The sequence below is a fragment of the Macrosteles quadrilineatus genome, unplaced genomic scaffold, assembly GCF_028750875.1.
Source record: "Macrosteles quadrilineatus isolate MER2022 unplaced genomic scaffold, UCM_ALF_1.0 Scaffold_9__3_contigs__length_116548681, whole genome shotgun sequence".
Taxonomy (NCBI): domain Eukaryota; kingdom Metazoa; phylum Arthropoda; class Insecta; order Hemiptera; family Cicadellidae; genus Macrosteles; species Macrosteles quadrilineatus.
Genome location: NW_026542602.1, coordinates 108,904,945 through 108,923,500, shown reverse-complemented (window position 1 = coordinate 108,923,500; position 18,556 = coordinate 108,904,945). Strand labels below are relative to the sequence as shown.

Here is an 18,556-nt window from a genome sequence, read left to right as displayed (position 1 = left end):
TCGAATGTAAATGTTCCGGGCTCCTGCATGTGCTGACAGTTTAATCGGTTAGTATGAAAAACACAAAATGTGAACACATCGACAGTTTGATTGCCGATACACATTGAAGTAGCCTACACAAAATTTAGTCTATAAGTAAGTTAGGCCTACTTTGTTCTTACTAATCAATCTTAGTCGTTCTTATTTATAATTTGTCGATTGGATTTGATTCTACGACTAATAACATAATATAACACATAATATACGAATAATAACACTTTTGAATAATTTAAAACAATGATATTATTGCATTGTGGTTGGGTTGGGTTAGATAAGGACTCAGGGTCTCGGCGCGTCAACCATAGCGTATTATGCATTACATTCTTACTTTTGTTCTACTCAATGGTTCATTGAGGTCTACTCAATGGTTCATTGAGGTCTACTCAATGAATGTACCATTATTGCTATATGATTACCGTAACTAATTGAAGGTGAAATAACTTAGGTACCGGTAATCAATAGATTGACTTGTTTGTAAACACCAATAGTAATATGAGGCGATGAATTTGAATATCAAAGTTTTAACTCAATTAGCCTACACTATGTATTGGCTAAATCTTAGAGGGTTATAGATAGTATTAACCTATTATTATTTGAAATTGGTTAAGTTCACTTTGGTTTTTTTTTCAATTTGTTTGGTTATAACTTTTATAAGTAAATAAGGCCTATTGCTTTATAAAAAAAAAAAAAAAAAAAAACGCAGATTAGAGGGTACGCGTCTGGTTACTGAATGTGGATTACTTAGGCACCCGGCATTGACGTCACCGGGTTGTGGGGGACCGGAACACCATTTCCACAACGATACGATATTTAGCCATTGGTGTTCGTGGTGTGTAGATAAAGTACATGGCTGATGTACATGAGGTATCTAGATCGAATCACATCGGTGATAGGCCCTAGAAGTTACTAACTTTTTGTCAAAGATTTTGCTTAGAATCCCATTTCTTCTTAACTGTACATCTTTGGTTAGAATTTTTGGCATTTATTTTTATTTTATGAACAGAATTTAACCTTCATTTGATTTGTTCATTATCAGCAAGTTTGGTTGGTTAGGTTAGGTTATGACTGTAGGCATAACTGCCGGACGCATAATCCATGTCCACGGTCCCGGTTGCGTATCCTCTGCGAAAAGGATAACTTAACCTAATGTTATTCTTAAGCAAGTGAGCAAGTTATTCTTAGAACAAAACAGAAAACATTTTTTTAGTTTATTATGAATTTCTGTAATTTATAAGTTAACTGTAGGCCTAGGCCTAAGTTTATTCCCAGCATACAAATTAACGATAACAAAATTAAATTTAAGATGCTCATGATACTTAAAATCAATAACTTAGTTTCACATACCGGTAGGCTATTACCACCTATGTTTTATTAGTAATAAAGGGTACGGTACAGTTTCTTAACTGGGCTATGCTGATATCGATTGAAACTATCGATTCGATTAGTAAACCTTCATGCGATTTTTTCACCGTCAGCAAGTTTGGTTGGTTAGGTTAGGTTATGATAGTTTAATTTTACATTATAATAAGATACATTTTAAAATATCGATTACTATCCAATATTTCCAATTCGATAGTTTCAATCGATATTAGCATAGCCCAGTTAAGAAACTGTACCTGTAATAAATCTTGTAATAAGATCTGGGTACAGTTTCTTAACTGGGCTATGCTTATATCAATTGAAACTACCGAATTGTAAATATTGATTAATAATCGATATTTTTAAAATATATATCTTTTTTTAATATATTTTAAATATTTTTAAATATATCTATTATAAAATTAAACTATCATAACCTAACCTAACCAACCAAACTTGCTGATGGTGAAAAAATCGCATGAAAGTTTGCTAATCGAGTCGATAGTTTCAATCGATATTAGCATAGCCCAGATAAGAAACTGTACCCTAAGATCTAAAACCCTTAAAAATTTTGTTGGATTATTTTATTCTCAGTTGGCCTATGTGGTGATTCACAAAAGTAAGTTATTTACCTTGCCTAGCCCCTAGCTGCATGCCATTAATGTATTTTTAAAACAACTAAGTTATGACAATCGTGTGATGTGTAAATAAGTTTTAATGAAAAATTAGATTAGGTAAGTTTACTGGTCTAAAAGCTTAAAAACAGGTTGATAAAAGGGCCTAAACGTACTTGATTTCTATCTCAACAACACAGTAGAGTCCCGCAAACTCGGCACTCGATAACCCGGCAGTCTGGATAACTCGGCCATCACCTGGCTCAGAAAATTAGTGATTTTTTGAGTCCGAGTTAAACATGGGCTCAAGTCAAAGCATTTGCAACTCGTGACAAGGATTTTTTGTACTATATCTGATGACTTAATACCTACTTGTAAAATAAATGTAAATAAATAAGGCAGCTAAAAGGAATAAAAATTGTATTGTTCTTATTTTTAACCCTAGTTCCCGATAACCCGGCATTTCACAAACTCGGCACCCTTCCAGTCCACATTGCGCCGAGTTTGTGGGACTCTACTGCATTAGCAAATAAGAGACCCTCTGTGTAATTTAATTAGACACTCAGGTGTGTGTTGTAAGTTACGGGGGAGGCCGAGATTTTGAATGTCCTGTTTTTATTCTGAAACAACCTGGTCATCCTACTCTGGGCCTGACTTTTACAAACACAAATCAATGACTAGCCTATGCCTAGCCTATATTAACTAAGCAAATCAGGTTAAGATTAGGTTTTTCTGGGTTTGGACTATCATGTGGTCCATAATACAAATTAAAAATAGCCATAACTTAAGCCTAATTATTAATACCTCAAAAGTTAATTAGGAATAATTACTTACCTTTAACTTTAAACTGTATGTAGGCCTATAAATAAATAGTAAACTTAAACTTAGTAACTTAGTTGAAGTGAAGGAGGAGAGTGATGAGGAAAGCACATAAACATAAACAAACGGCAGCCGACAGCCATACAATAACGAAAGTCGAAACGATACGATAGTGATAAACTTAGTACGAGTACGATATTCCACCTTCAACAGATCGCTCAATCGATTACGTCAACAACTTTTTTTCTGACAGCTGACGTCATCGAATCCTCTTCTGTACCTCCCTTGAGTAAATCCCCAGCACCCACCCGTTCGCGTTCTCCTACTCCTTCTGCTTCTGTCTGTTTATTAATCGATCGTTCAAAAAGTAGGTGCAAGATGGCAAGATATGTGAAATGGGGTGCCTTGTGTGTATTGGAATTCTTTACAGTGTTAAAGAAATTATGTTTTCTAACGTAGCTTTAGGGAATCTAAAGATGAACATTTTGAGAATATGAATATGTTGTATAACAATTTAGCCCTTTTTGGGGTTGCGTTTTATTCTCTAACTTCTACAGGTAAGATTGTTTATCGCCACTCTATGAGGTTCCTGGGATTTTGTCTTTGTTTAAAAAAACTCATTCTTAAACTAACACAATTTAAGTTAACTGATCTTGAATTTGAATGAGCATTCTTGCATCGCATATTGTTTAAAACAACATAGTGAATTATTACTCATGCCTAATTCATTGTCCTAGCCTAAGCTTAATTAAAATTTTACAAAGGCCCTAACTATCTTGAATATAAAGAGCTAGGCCTATATGAATATGTTGTATAACAATTCGGCCCTTGGAAATTTATTGCGATGAGGGTGACCAAGAGTGCTATAGTAATTTATTGAGTTTTTGCTGTTTTTAACAGTGCTGTGTAAGTGAAGGAATTAAACTTGACAGTTTCAACCAGGGCATTAATCTTTGCCTCTTTAATTGGGACTTTATTGTTTGGGCCTCTTTAATTGTTTGGGTGATTAAGTTATGCATATTAAGGTGACCAAGGGAACCTAGATAGTAATTTATATATCGTTAGAAACTAGATTTTTACCTGACAGCAATGGTGCAAAAATTTTCTGCTGTCACAAAAACATGGGAACATTAATTATTATCGATGTTTTTTTTTATATACAAGGTGTTTTTTTAAGTGTGCCACCATTGGGATCTCAGTAACTAATGATTTTACAGCAAACTTTAAATGGGGAACATTCTCTTGTTTTTAAAGAGGTTCAATAGTTATTTGTGCAACTAGTGAGCAAAGGGAGCAATTGACTCACTCGAGAGAAATAGGCGAGTGAGGAATGGTTTCTCGAGTAAGGAAATTGCACTTTGCACTCGAGTTGTACATTATATTTTTCCTACAGTTACAATAAAACAAATAAATTTGTAAAGAAACGTGACATATTTTTACACAGAAGTGAACTTTTAATATGACATTTAATGATCAACACGATCAACAGCAGTACAACAGCTGACCAGCTTGATTTACAGCCAGTGCTGCCAACGTATTTCGCGCGCATACTACCTTGTCTGCATGTTACACGCTCACTATTTTGTGCCTTCACGTTGCAAATCTGGAGTGAGACAAAGTAATTAGAGTGAGACAATGTTAACATGTTTCATTTTAACATTGTCTCAATGATGAGCGAATTGGCCACTTTGCTTTCTCTAATCAGTGAGAGAACATGTACATTGTTAGGTAACTGTAAGAAAAAATAATTAAATATTTGTGTTAGGTACAGAAGGTGCAGGAGAATGTCGTGATCTTCACGACAGAGTGATTACCCAAGGTCTTCACTACGTACCGGGTCCTGATACCTGTACTCTATGTGTCTGTGACAATGGTCAGCCTAAATGGTGCAAAGCTGTTCTTTGTTCTCCTCCACAAGTAAGTAGCCTATTACACAGCAAAATTGTTGTAAGCCTTCTAGATGTACACGGTAAAGATGATTGGTGTATTAAGTATGTAACTTTACGTAGGTAGGTGTAGTAAACTTAAAAAAACTAAGCTAGAACTGAATGCAATACCGTACTGTACCCCTAGAGAACCTTGATAAGCCAGTAGGCCGGATTTAAGAAAATGTCGGACCATCGAGAGGCCATTTTTAAACAAGTAATTTTACAAGTACCTAGCCTATTTTTTTTTTGTATTTTTTAACAAGTAGAAAATCATAATGACCACACAAAATTGCGGGAAAAGAAAATAATTTTGCCTCATCCGCGCAAGACGATGATGGTCTCCACACGACTCGTCCGGGAGAAGATTACAATTTTGCCGCAATGTCCACACGACATTACGACGATGATTACTATGTCCACACGACATAAAAAAACCCGATTTTTTCCACTTTTATTCGGGTTTTATTCGTTAAACAGTATTTGGAAATGATATTTCAGAATACAGTAGACCTCCTCTTAACCGACCTCGTATTAACCGATAATCGGATTATCCGCCTTTGATCGTAAAATAATACAGTTTGTTTTAACCGACCTTGCTTTGAGAGCAGCTCGGTTTAACCGCCGCTTTCTAGGAATCTCGGCATTTCCGCTCCCACGCTGGGAGATGAGAACTGAACTTCACAGGATATGACTTAGAATAAGTTATTTTGTATTGATCACAAAAAATATAGCATAGCCTATTGTCAGTTTGTCATCATCGTTCGTAGCGCGAGCACATCTGATCTGATTTGTTATCTGCGTGGCAAATTTATAACATCATAAAGTGCGTTACGATTTTGGGAACTGATTCTTATCGCTGGAGTAAACAAACAACTCAACTTGTAGGGAGGGCAGGGAAGGGGGGTTAACAACTCCAAGGTCAAGATAGTTTTTGTGCCTCGAGCCTCCAGTGAGAGGCTATAAATAAACATCCTGTCTTGTAACAAAATGGTTGCTTGTATCTTTAATTTCGACAAAAGGTTCTGTAAGATAGGAATTTTTATTGACTCTTGCCTAGTACTGTATTATAATATATATTCCACTGAAAGTAGGCCTATTTGACTTTACCATGTTTTGTGTTTTTTGTGACTTTTCTATGAATACGAAAAAGGAGATAAGAGTAGTTTATTTTATAAATAATGCAAGTATGACTTCAAAATAATGATTATATAATTCCAAATAAATAGCACTTCATTATGTTATGATTTTAGGGATTGCCTGTTTTAACCCTCCCAGTGTTACTTGACGAAAATTCGGCAAGCACCACACTTTGTATAGTGTTACTTGCCGATTTTTCGACAAGCAGACATCGTTTACGGCGAAGGCTCTATAACTGACTGAATCGGATTGAACTGGATCGAGTTAGGTATCGTTCTTTCCGTAATATTCTAAGCTTTCTGCAGAGGTCTGTCTCTAAGCGCTATTCATTTTAGTTCCGAAAATATTGTAGCAGACAGCTGACGTGCGTGTATTTGTAAACAGCTAGGTTCCCCCGGACCGATGACTGATGTGTTTTATTACGTTTATCATTGTTTTAGTGTTAAAAATCAAAAGTAGTGATATACGTGGTGCATTATAAGAAGATTTAAGTGGTTTTGAAGTGCTGGTTGATGATCCTGAAGAAGTAGGTAGTGATATTGATGTAAATTATCAGCCAGATTCCTAGCTATGGTTAGGCTATGCATTCTTAGCTAAACGCTATGTACTGAAATCAGTTTTTTGCCCATAACTTATTTATTTGCAAATATACTTCCTTATATTATTATATATTTGTAATCCTCATAAAATTTAGAACAAAGTGGCTATTTTCAAATATTTATAGGCCTATAATTTATACAATTTCATTGAGCGCGAACTTATTTTTTTTTTGAAAATTTTCGAAATTATATTTTTTTACCTAAAATTTTTTTTTTTTTTTAAATGTTCCTTATGTTTTATATATAATATTGAAGCCCATGATTTTCCAAACAAAATGGTATATAGAACATTAGAATTAACATCGTTTTAAGCTTCTCAGATCCGTTTTAATAAAACCTTGCAAATGCGCCAAAAATAGGTGGACATTAAGGCCTAAACTATGGACACTTGGAGGGTTAACCGACCTTTGGAGTTATCCAACCTAGGTCCGGTCCCATTAGGGTCGGTTAAGAGGGGGTCTAATATATAAGCTAATGTTTTCTTTGAAAAGTGGGTTGGGGTCATATTATAAGAGGTTCAAGATTACCAAAGGGAGAAATTTTGAGGTTTGTTGTAGTACATCAACTACAATAATAGGCATATGGTATTAAAACAATATGCTTATATAGGCTATACATTTTTGTATTCATTCTTTATCCATTGTATGTATAGAGGGCTAGCCTGTATTATTCATAACATTATTATTATATATTTCTTCAGGACTGTAAGTCGTTCCGGGTGGGCAGCTCGTGCTGTGAGTTCATCTGCTTAGACGACACCATCCTAAACCGTGACGGTGGCCATGACCTCAATGCAGACCTCGGTCTTCGCCTGATAGCCAGTGCCGTCACCGCCATCTTGTCTCTTTCCCTCCTTTTCTTTCTCATTCATCGACTGAGGCAGCGCAAGATCAGGGGTGAGTGTACTGACTGGTACTGTATTTTTGACAGTAATGTATAAAATTATGATGTTGTTAGTTTCACAAGAATAATTTAAAAAATAGCGACTTAGCAGACTAAAGCCTGGTGCAGTAGAACCTCGATTACCTGTGGAAATTGGGGGGGGGGGGAGGGGACTTACATAAGGAAATACAGTAGAACCTCTTTAATCCGAACCCCTGTAATCCGAACGTCCACTAATCCGAACGCCTCATTGCTGTAGGTTATGCACAGTACAGTAGTTCTTTATTGTATACTGTATTTATTGATATACGCACCGTAATAATTTCAATTGTAATGTACAGTACTGTTTATTCCCTATGTTTATTCCTATGTTTACTACTGTATTAATTAAACACTGTATTTTACTTTATAAAGCATTTTTCACTTTTCCTTAGCTATTGTTATGTAAAAACAACAATATGTTTTGTAATCCGAACTATTCAATAGTCCGAACTACCCCCGGTCCCAATTAGTTCGGATTAAAGAGGTTCTACTGTACATGACACACCCATAAAAACACCATAATGCCATATTTAATCACATAACATTAATATAATAATTTTGATTTTTACATCAACAAAATTCAATATTGCCTAATCATGGTAAATGCTCAAGTCATTAACCTTGTTTAAGTTAAAATAACACAGCTTCCTCAAACAAAAAAATACCTCGTTGTATAGCAATAAATCCCATAAAGAACAAAACAGAAAGTCTTGTAAGCAACTGCCTGAGGTAGGCTACCGGTAAATGCTGTTTCAGAACAGAGGAATGTGAGATAATAATATAGTACTCAACTCGCATCTGATGTTCCCGTAGTTGAAAACAAATATTTTTTCTTCTGTTCTTTCTCTTCATCCACACACTCAACAAGTTACCAGGGTTACTTATCAACCAATCACAGGCTACTAAAGTTGCCATGGTTACAGATCACCCAATCAAAGGCAGCTAAGCGTTATTTCATCATCAGCTGTTGTGGCATAACACACAGCATACAGATATGCAGCAATCGTGATGTCACCTTGGAGCTCAGGATCAATATTTCTTTGTTCTGCTTCTTGTCTACTTAAAATGAAAATAAATGCCTTTTATTAGCCAGCGCTCCTCAGTACAAACTGTTTTACATGATGACTCTTTTCAATTAACTAATGCTTACTTAAAACTAATGACCAAAACAAAATACAAATCAACCACCTATGTACAATATTTTACAAATATATATACACAAGCTGTACCCGCGGGCTTTGCCCCGTTTAACTTCATATGTGAGCTCGTTCTCATGGCTCAATCACGTCCTGGTTGAAGTTCGTTCGCTACGCTCACTCACCTTTAGGTTGGAGCTCGTTCGCTGCGCTCACAAGTCCTGGTTGAAGTTCGTTCGCTACGCTCACTCACCTTTACGGTTGGAGCTCGTTCGCTGCGCTCAATTGCCTTCAGGTTAGCTCGTTCGCTACGCTACCTCGCCTCCGGGTTGAAGTTCGTTCGCTACGCTCACTCACCTTTTGGTTTCAAATTAGCTGTTGTCAAATATTAAAAAAAATAATAGTGCTGCACTCTGTTGGTAATCCTTGCAACTTTAATGCTATTGAACATCATAGAACAGAACCAACTTGTTTAATTGAAACAGCTGTTATGATTCATTAATTCCATTTAAATATGAGTACTCATTAGGTTAACATGGGAAACTCCAGAGCCACTGGGGCGGAGCCCGAGAGTCCGATCAGAATAAAAACCACTTAGTTTTCCTATTTAATGCTTAAAGAATCAGTGTACCAAATTTCAGCCTCTTAGGTAAGTGGGAAGTGGGAGAATTAGTGATGAGTGAGTGAGTGAGTCAGTCAGTCAGTCAGTCAGTCAGTCAGTCAGTGAGGGCTTTGCCTTTTATATATATAGATTTTCTTCAGCCTAGATCTAAAATCTGCGACACCCAGCATCTTAAGGTCACGGGGGAGGTCATTGTACAGTTTAGGCCCAAAGTATGCAAAACCTCTCTTACCTATTTCCAACCTCACCTTCGGGAAGTCAAGTTGTTTGTCTTGTCGGGTATTGCACTGAGACACCCGATTGCGGGTGACCAATCTTTCAATGTTCGAAGTAGGCCGGTTCCCTTTCGGTCAGTACCCTGTGTACCCTGCACACAGCTGCTGAGGACAAGAGGCCGGCAGTTTTTTCAAATTGAGATATATATGGTCTCCTTTCCGAAGATCATGTACAAATCTCACTGCGGTGTTCTACAGTCTTTATTTTTGCGGGCTATGGTCTTAATGCATATAGGATATGGGATGAACGCTCTAGTAAAAAAATAAAAGTTTGAAGAGATGTGAAATTTCTGAAGTACAAAAGCAAGCATTTTGGCAAAGAAGAAGACAAAACAAGGATTATTGAAGACAAAAATAGTATAAATGATGAGAATGATCAGAAAGAAGACGAAAATGAAGATAGTTGAGAGTGAGAGTGCAGATAAATCAGATAATCTAAATGAGATAAGTAATAATGAAGTTTAGAGTTTGGGTTGGTTTCAGACCAAAATGAAATCAATGAAGAACAGCAAAGTGAAAGTAATACTGATACTACACAAAAGATCAAACTAAGAAGAGAAACTAAACTACCTGATAGATATAAAGATTTTGTGATATTGACATATGAAGAAGCAATCAAAGGACCAGATAAACAAAACTGGCGACAAGTAAAAATAAAATATACTAATTATTGTAACAGTAAAACCTTAGGTTAGTAATTTACTTTCACTTAAGTCAACGAAAGGAACTCACCTCACTCATTGCATTAGGGCTTTCAGTCATGTGGCGATGAATTTTTGCATCGTATATGTTTCATGGAGTCAATAAACGTATCACTGACCTTATATCGCACGCGGCAGGTGATTAGATGGTATACAAATTTTTTTAAACACATAGCGAAGCTTGCATGTCAGCTACAGAGCTGTAAACTGTGTCATCCAGTTAAAAAATTATGCTAGTAAGTGGCGGGGAGCCATGTTGCAGCATACAAGCGAACTACGGATTCTTACACAAAAGCGGCCCTAACTTAAAAAACTGCTCTTGTAATTAAAGTTTTACTCTACATAGGAAAAACATAGGTTTAGGGTTTTATTAATTTTACTGTACTAGATATGTAATCAATACTCTGACAAAATAAAGCGATGAAGCCATTACCTATACCAGCTATGTAATGGTGGAGTCAATACAACCATAGACAAAAATTAACAAAAGTGCTCTTACAATAAAAAAAAATCCCCTATAGAAAATGTCCTTTTACACAGGTCGCCAAAGTCGACAGTTGAGTGAAGACTCCCGCAGTCTGGGAAGTATCGGCTACATCGCTGGGAGTCTCGGCTACCTCCCACCAGCACTGGGCTGTCAGGACTTCCACTATGAGGAGGCATCTTCTCACTTCCCTCTATGGAAACCTCCAGGAAACTACTTCCCACGAGGGGAGGCTCCGCCCCCGTATGAGGAAGCGGTGGCAGCTGCACGCGCAGAGGCAGCATTGGCCGCTAGAACCACTCCCGGTGAGTTACAAATACAAAGTCGATGTAATGCGAACCGGAAGGCTGCAGAGATTAAGAAATACTGGATGAAAAGAGATGGATTTGAAACTCAAGACATAATTTATCACATTTTCTTTTTACTTCCAATTAATGGTTACTAACTATAACAGTAAAACTTACATGAATTTATTTACTTGTAGTAGAAAAATGCTTAAATTACTTTTTCAATATTCATGGTTATGATACTGGCTACACACTTGCTGGCTTACCGAAAATCGAAACCGCTGGAGATCAGGTGCCAAGTTTTTGGGACGAGTGTGGTTGTTAAATAACAACTTAGTTGTGTTTCTGATCAATTATGGTTTACAGTTTGTTTTTCCCAAGCAAATTAATTTTCAAGTAAATATATTTGTTAACAAAACTTATAGTTATGAGACGAGGCTTAACAAAGTTTCCTAGAATCCAAACAAAGGATTAGCTTTTTTACATTGAGCCGTACCATCAGTTCATATAGCTTAAGTAAAAAAATTAATTAACTTTTTTTCGGAAATGAGTCTTTGAATGTTAATAATTTGAAAAAGGTAGGCCTACCCACTGAAACATTTATTTAAATTTGCCCTTATGATATAGATTCATATTTACCTTCCTAACTGTTTGCTCTAAACAACAACTACATACCACATTTATTTATTCTTTAGCCATTGTATCATGAATTTCTGTGATTATCTAGGTACCAGTCTGAGTCTGCTGCAGCACCAGCATCGTACCATCCCTCTGACACTAGCCACCAGTGGGCCTCTGTCTCCGCCACCCCCAGAGACTAGACTGGCCACTATACGGCCGGACTTGTTCTTCCAGGAGGTGGTGCGGGACCCAGCAGCTCCGCCTGTTGTGTCCTCCTCCCCAGCTACTGTCACTCCTACGTTTACCATCGCTGATACAGGTCAGTGACATAACCTTACTGTGTCTACCCCAGCAGCCTCTCCTGTTGTGTAATACGCCATAAAAAAACTATTTCAGCCAAGTCATTAAGATTAAATGTGATGTTTTATGTTGAGAGTAGATGAAATACTTGTGCTTTTATAGGTTAATTAAAGTGATAACTTTTCTGTTTTGATTGGGATAATATGTTATGATAATACGCTATTGCTATATCATCGCATTGAGCCAGATGCATATTGAATCATATACATTGTCATTAAGATGTTTCTGCTATAAAAAAATATGTCCGATAGCAAGAGTTAATTACAGTGTTACTTCAAACATTGGAATTGATCACAATATCACCATGATCCTAAGAGTTAATCGTAATGATGGACCACTATTTTAGCCTCTATTCCATTCTCTTTATAGTACTTTCCTACTGTAACCTACCCCTCATATCAAGTTGTATATTACAGTAGCCAGTGGCAGGAGTGTGCTTTTAGAGACACAGTGTGTGAGACCGTCCGTACACACTACCTTGCCTACTGTCATGGAGGATGATGATTACCGCAGCGAGTGCGAGAACTGCAACATGAGTGAGCAGTTTGACGGAGAGATGGAGACGATGACGTTACATCGGAGACCTCACGAGGAGGCGGAGGAACCGTTCCCTCCTTACCGAACATCTCTGACTCTCCCGACCAACTGTCGTCGGCAAAGGTCGGTCTGTGATTCATGCTCATGATTTTATTAATTTGTCTGAAAGTGTTTGACATTTTTTAACTAAAATGCAGAGATTTCAATATAAATGTTTAAAAGGTTAAAAGGGAACAAAAATTAGGGCACCAAATTTTCACAAGGATCTTTATATATTTATTTTATACTGTAGACTCATTTTTTTTAGACAATGACAGTGTCATAATCAAGGAAATCATTCACTTCGACCTCCGTGTACAGTGACATCCTTGGGTGAATTGGCTTTTCAATTTACTTCATACATATGAGTGTCAGAATGAACTTCTGAAGGGCTTCCATCTGTTCGCTGGTTATTAATACCTCCAGGTATTTACTATGGATGATGCCAATTCTGATTTCTTCAGCTGCTTGCTTGTTTCCTTTGGTCGGTGGTCTCTGAGTGGCAGGACCTGTCTCTGAAGTGCTTTTATTTTTCCTGCTCTTTTTATTTCAAGCTTCTTCCAGGGTAGTATTATTCAACCTAGATATTTTTGGCGTGTTGTTGGACTCTTGCTGTTCTTTTGGTCTGTAGGGTTTGTTTTGAGGCTTATATAGCCGTTGCCTATTGTCTAGAGTATCCGTTCTTGAGACGAGAAGTCATTGTGACCTCTTGAATTGAAAAAAAACGCTCATCCTAATCGTCGGTCTATTGCCAGCATTACGGTACGTCCAGAGTGCACACCGACTCAGATTTAGATTCCTATTCAGATTTTCAGTGCCAAGAATGGCACTTGCATTCGAATGGAAGTGGCCATAGTTTCTGCCGGTTGCCGAGCCCGCGCTCAGGCACCTGCTTACCGCAATGAATTCTTCATTCTAGTTTCAGATATTGCTCGTACGTATACTGTTTAATGAAACAAATTTGGTTTTTATAATAAAATATTTAATTTTTCATCCTTACTTTTAGGGTTTCCTCTAAACGGTCTTCAGGATTTTTTTTGTTTGAGTAGGTTACACCAGTTTCTACAATACAATGTTCATTTTTAATATTTTATCAGTTTCGAGCTCCATTCAACGCAATATAGCAGTAGCTCTATCTTTACTAGCTATGGGAAAAGAGATATATAATATCACAAACACCATCTTTCACTGTCTGTAACTTCACGACAGTTTCAGACGCTATAATTTTTAACGTTAATTCCTCATCCGACAATTCCATAACTAGGACTGACTTGCTTCTTTGCTTTAACCGAGTCAGTACTGGCGGCGTATTTCCTGCTTCCACTGTGGCCACCAACAAAATATCTGACTCAGAATAACCACGTGCCGAAAATCTGAATCTGACTCAATCTGAATCGGCGTGCACTCTGGACGGTTAGGTTGCTTGCCCCATTTTTTCACTCTTTTTTTGTCTGGGACTTGAAATACTTGAGGAGGCCTTCCTTCCCTCATAGGGTCATTGAATATCCTCCTTGAGATGGTTTGAAGGGAATTCCTAAGAATTTGTGACTTGTGGCATGCAACAGCCTTAGGTGTTGTTTGTTCTTCATTTGCAAATTTATTTGTTGTTTCCATCTTGGCCCCACAAGAAGCTAGGGAAGATTGGTCGACCCAGTCATAGCACCGCAAGTCCGGGGAAGGCTACTTGGATTTGGAGGTCACCTGGTCTCCATATTCTAGGTCAAACTCCCCTTGACCATTCAGCCCTTAGTGTATGGTCCACCTTGGTTTGGGATGAATAGAAGAACATGAAATGAAGGAATTCTGAGGAAAAGATAGTAAGAACAATTTTTTAGTAAGAGGCAAAAATAAAGTAGTGAGAAACAGAAAAAAATAAATGACATAGAATGGAAGCCCACCAGTTCAGCACCCGGTCCTCATGGAAGATTGACAGAACAGTGAGTACTTAGTAGGAAGGCAGCGCTTCATGGACATATTGGCTTGACCCCTGGGAAGCTTAATCACTCAATCACTTCCCAACTCTTTTGTATGGTTAATACATCAAATATTTGCTAGCAAATTAATACTCAATGCCACAACTTTGTTGAAGTCAATTTTCTCTTAAGATGGGGCCATATATAGAAACTGAAACTTTGGTGAGTAAGCCTATTATTCCATTGACTGTTGATGGTCATCGGCAGAACACAAATCCAAGGTATGCAACCTTGGAAGACTATGTATATAGATTCTTGTGAAATTTGTGTAAAATAATTTAGCTGATAAAGGCTTAAGATTAGTGGATGGATTTAAGATTTGTACTGTTAAGTAAGGAAACCCTTTGTGAAGAACCAAAGTAAACCAGAAACTAGAGGTTAGAGAGCAGGACTTCATTCCTGTATGTGTTTCTTTAAAATGTTTAAATCAAAGACTTAGTTGTCTATAATGTGTGACTTACTGGTTAAGAGCCCTCTTCAAATTGGAGGTCTTCCCAACTAAAAAAATGAAGGTCTCTCAGGCGAGGAGAAATATTCCTCTGCTGAGGAACTCTATTAAAAACCATCCAATCATATAATTACTTTATATAATTTACTCATATTATTACTTATTTGTTTAATAGATCAACAACAATGGGTGCTCCTGCTCAGGCAGGTGCTCGGGAGAACTGGTTCAGTAGCATGCCTTCGTCCACTTCATCCTCTGAAGACGAAGAGTAACTGACTCTGATGTAATTGGTGCATAAACCGTCTTAAAGTTCATCACACAAACTGATAGATTAGAACCGGTCGACGTGATGAACAGTCTTGTCATACCAACATCAAGGTGGGTTAGTGTTTGAGAACTTGGTGCTTCAGTCAATAGTTGTTACCTTTTTAATAATTGAAAACAGTTTTACTTTGAATATTTATTAGTTTTGTTGTTTGTATGTAAAATTCTGTTGCACACTATCATGTGATTGTAGCCCTATGGACTTGTTTGTGCCAAAGTTTGAGTTGGTTCAAACCCACGGTTGTTTTATAAATTTGTGTTCAAACATTTCTATTTTCTGTAACATCTGTCAGCCACTGTTAACATTTTCAATGCTTAGTGTAGATTTGCTTGAACTCAAGTTTAACGGGTACGTACCATGAATTTCCATGAAAGTTTGCTAAAAACAGAATATCAGTTCTAAAATAACTTGGTAGTGGTGGGTTATTCATTATAAAGTACAACTAGCCTACTGTAGTAGTTTTACTACTGTCATATTTTAGTTTTGTAAAATAGTAATCAGTTGCAAATTATCTTTTAACATTTTTTGTAATCAATACACATTTTGCCTTTGATATTCTTTTGACAGTATATGCTCTGTGATTGTCCTTTGTAGTTTATTTCTTAATAAACAACAAATTATACAATATAACAAAAACAAATAACACATTACAACATAATTACAACATTATAACAAATAACAAATTATAGTTTTAAAACAGAATATTTAACTAGGTTATTGTTTGTTTGGTTTTGTTTTTATTTTTTGCTAGATATAAGTGACCTTTATTAGGGAACAGTGTTGTTTTACTGATTTAAGCGTAATGTTTTTACAACCCATCACTGCCCCTAAAATTGATTCTATTGTTGTCTTTATAAATGTCAAAATATTTTAAAGGTGTAAGACATAAAAACAGGTCAAATTTATTTAACCAATATTTTCTATTTTTATACAGATTTTCATATTTTTATTACTTTACACAGTTTAATTTGTATTATAAATATTACCAAGCATTTTACTTTATGACAATTATGTTCCATGTATTTTAATCACTTTGATAAACAAAAACTGTAATACTCTAAATGTGTTCTGTGTTTTGAACTTTACTCAACGAACCACAGTGACTGTAAATGTGTGAAACAAGTGTAATTAAGTGTTAAAGATGTGTTGACATGTATTGTCACCGTGTGACTTTGTGTGCATTAAATGCTCAACGTGTGCGTGAACGATGGATGCTAGGTGTTGTTACGATGTGAAAGTTTTACATTTGTTATTCTCGATATGTGTTGACTACATTTTGTGAAGTAGCAGGGACTTTGATGCTTCAAACCTGTCAATCAGAATACTGTGAAAAGCCAAATGGCAAATATATTTAAATTTGCTTACATTATACAAATAAACAACACAATTAAACTGGAAGTAACATTTAAAAGTTGAGATCAACTTATCTTTGTTTGAACTTTTTAACAGACTTTTACAGAATCAAAACTTGTCGTTTTTGTTTTGTAGCCTAAGATGAATAAAAAGTCCCTGTTACGTGTTACCATTGTACTGTGATCAGTAATCTAGTCTTATTGTTACAATTTTTATCAATGTTGTATGCATATTTTGGAAACATTCCGTTTATACCGTTTTAGTTTCATTTTAAAGTATTATGATAATTTACCAACTCGAGTCATTTTTAGATATTCAAATTTGAACCTAGATAAGTCTTTAAAGCTGCCACAAAAGTCAACTTAAATGGCTATTGTTTGAAGAAAGTCTCATAGCTTTTACAATCCACAAAATCACCATTGAGTGAGATTAGCATTTTGTTTTACTAAATTACCATATTTTATTGATTTTAATCAGCTGTTTGACAGCAAGTTGAGTGGAACAGAGCCTAATGAGTAGTCGAGCACCAAATCTATTAGTTTACTCTAAGTTACATGTAAGGTACCAAAGAAGAGTAAGGTGCCAAGAGAGAGGTTTTTTTGTGATATTATCATGACAAAAAACTGCATCTACTGAGATTGCACAACGATTTTGTTATGATTGCTTGCCACCATATTGTCTCCTTGAATGCAGGAGGTGTACAATCTAAGTAGGCCAACTGTATTTAGTTTATTTGACTCGATTTGGAACTTTATAATATATATATTTTACAAGTTGTCCATTATGTTTAATGTTTAATATTTAGTTTTGAAATAATGGCAAATATTAGTTTTATCAACAATTTTAAATAGTATTGTTTGTTGTTGACCTTGTTGCAGATTATCTTACCATGACAAATATGCTCAAAGTTGTTTTATTTAAAATAATTTATTAAGTAAGTCGTTGTTTAATTAGATTTTAATAAGTTTATTTATTTATCTACAAAACATATTTATATGTATATTTATTTATGTAGAAAAAATTTTAATTTTTTAATTATATTTATTTATGTATAATGAAAAATCAAATAAATGTTAACCTTATTGTAACATAAATTAAGTATTACCTATATTGGTAAGTAACATTTACCATATAGAATTGAACACTTTGAATCCATTTATGCTTGTCAAAATTAATTATCTATCCAAAGCATCAGTGTTAAATATTACTGATTGATTAATAAAAAAAATATTTTTCCTCCAGTTACCTGACTAAGCAGGCTTCCTTGCACTGATTATAGCATGCAAAGTAGCTTATTGCTGCATTAACTTACTTTTGCTGCACCCATTTTACTTTGCTGCACTCCGGTATTCCAACCAAACAACATAAAGCAGTTTGCTTTTATAAATCACATAATGGTATACGCTTGAAAATAATTTGGCAACACTTACAGATACTACAATACTCAGCTGGTGCAGCGTTTCACAGCCTTTGACTATTGATACTAAGACTTAACCTGTTGTTTCGTGTTAACATTCTAGTTTCGCTTAACTTTAGGATTTAACCTAACCTAAAACGTGTTATTTAAGGTTTGAAAGACTATATGCTTTATAGTGACTGCAGGAAAAATATAATGTGTAAAGTGAGCGCAAAGTGCCACTTTGCGCACTAGCATTGACTTTATTAGTTACACAAATAACTATTATTAATGTTGTATTAAACACAACATACAAATACTGTATGTATGTTACCAAATGACAACATTCCTCGTACTAAAACATTGGAGAGAGACAAATAATTTACAATGTTTTGAATTTGTATTGTTTAGTAGTAATTTTAATTCCTGCAATGTTTCCCTTGCTACAAATACTAAGCATTAGATCAACTTAGTCTAAAGTTAAACATAAAATAAGGCAACATAGTAGTACTAAAATCACATTTTCAAATTTCCAAACATATTCTAGTCAACTTTGTAACCAACTGTAATGTTTGCAGGA

At 35.7% G+C, this 18,556-nt stretch overlaps 1 protein-coding gene across 1 annotated transcript; it reads left to right on the top strand.

The window, feature by feature from the left end:
• The first annotated feature begins 3,198 nt into the window (after positions 1–3,198).
• Positions 3,199–15,805, top strand: LOC129004195 (integral membrane protein DGCR2/IDD-like). The gene is made up of 7 exons (XM_054432669.1): positions 3,199–3,388; positions 4,597–4,748; positions 7,196–7,391; positions 10,694–10,942; positions 11,652–11,864; positions 12,322–12,565; positions 15,078–15,805. The coding sequence occupies exons 1-7, from the start codon at positions 3,325–3,327 to the stop codon at positions 15,172–15,174; spliced, it is 1,215 nt and encodes a 404-aa protein (XP_054288644.1). The 5' UTR covers positions 3,199–3,324; the 3' UTR covers positions 15,175–15,805.
• Positions 15,806–18,556: the final 2,751 nt, after the last annotated feature.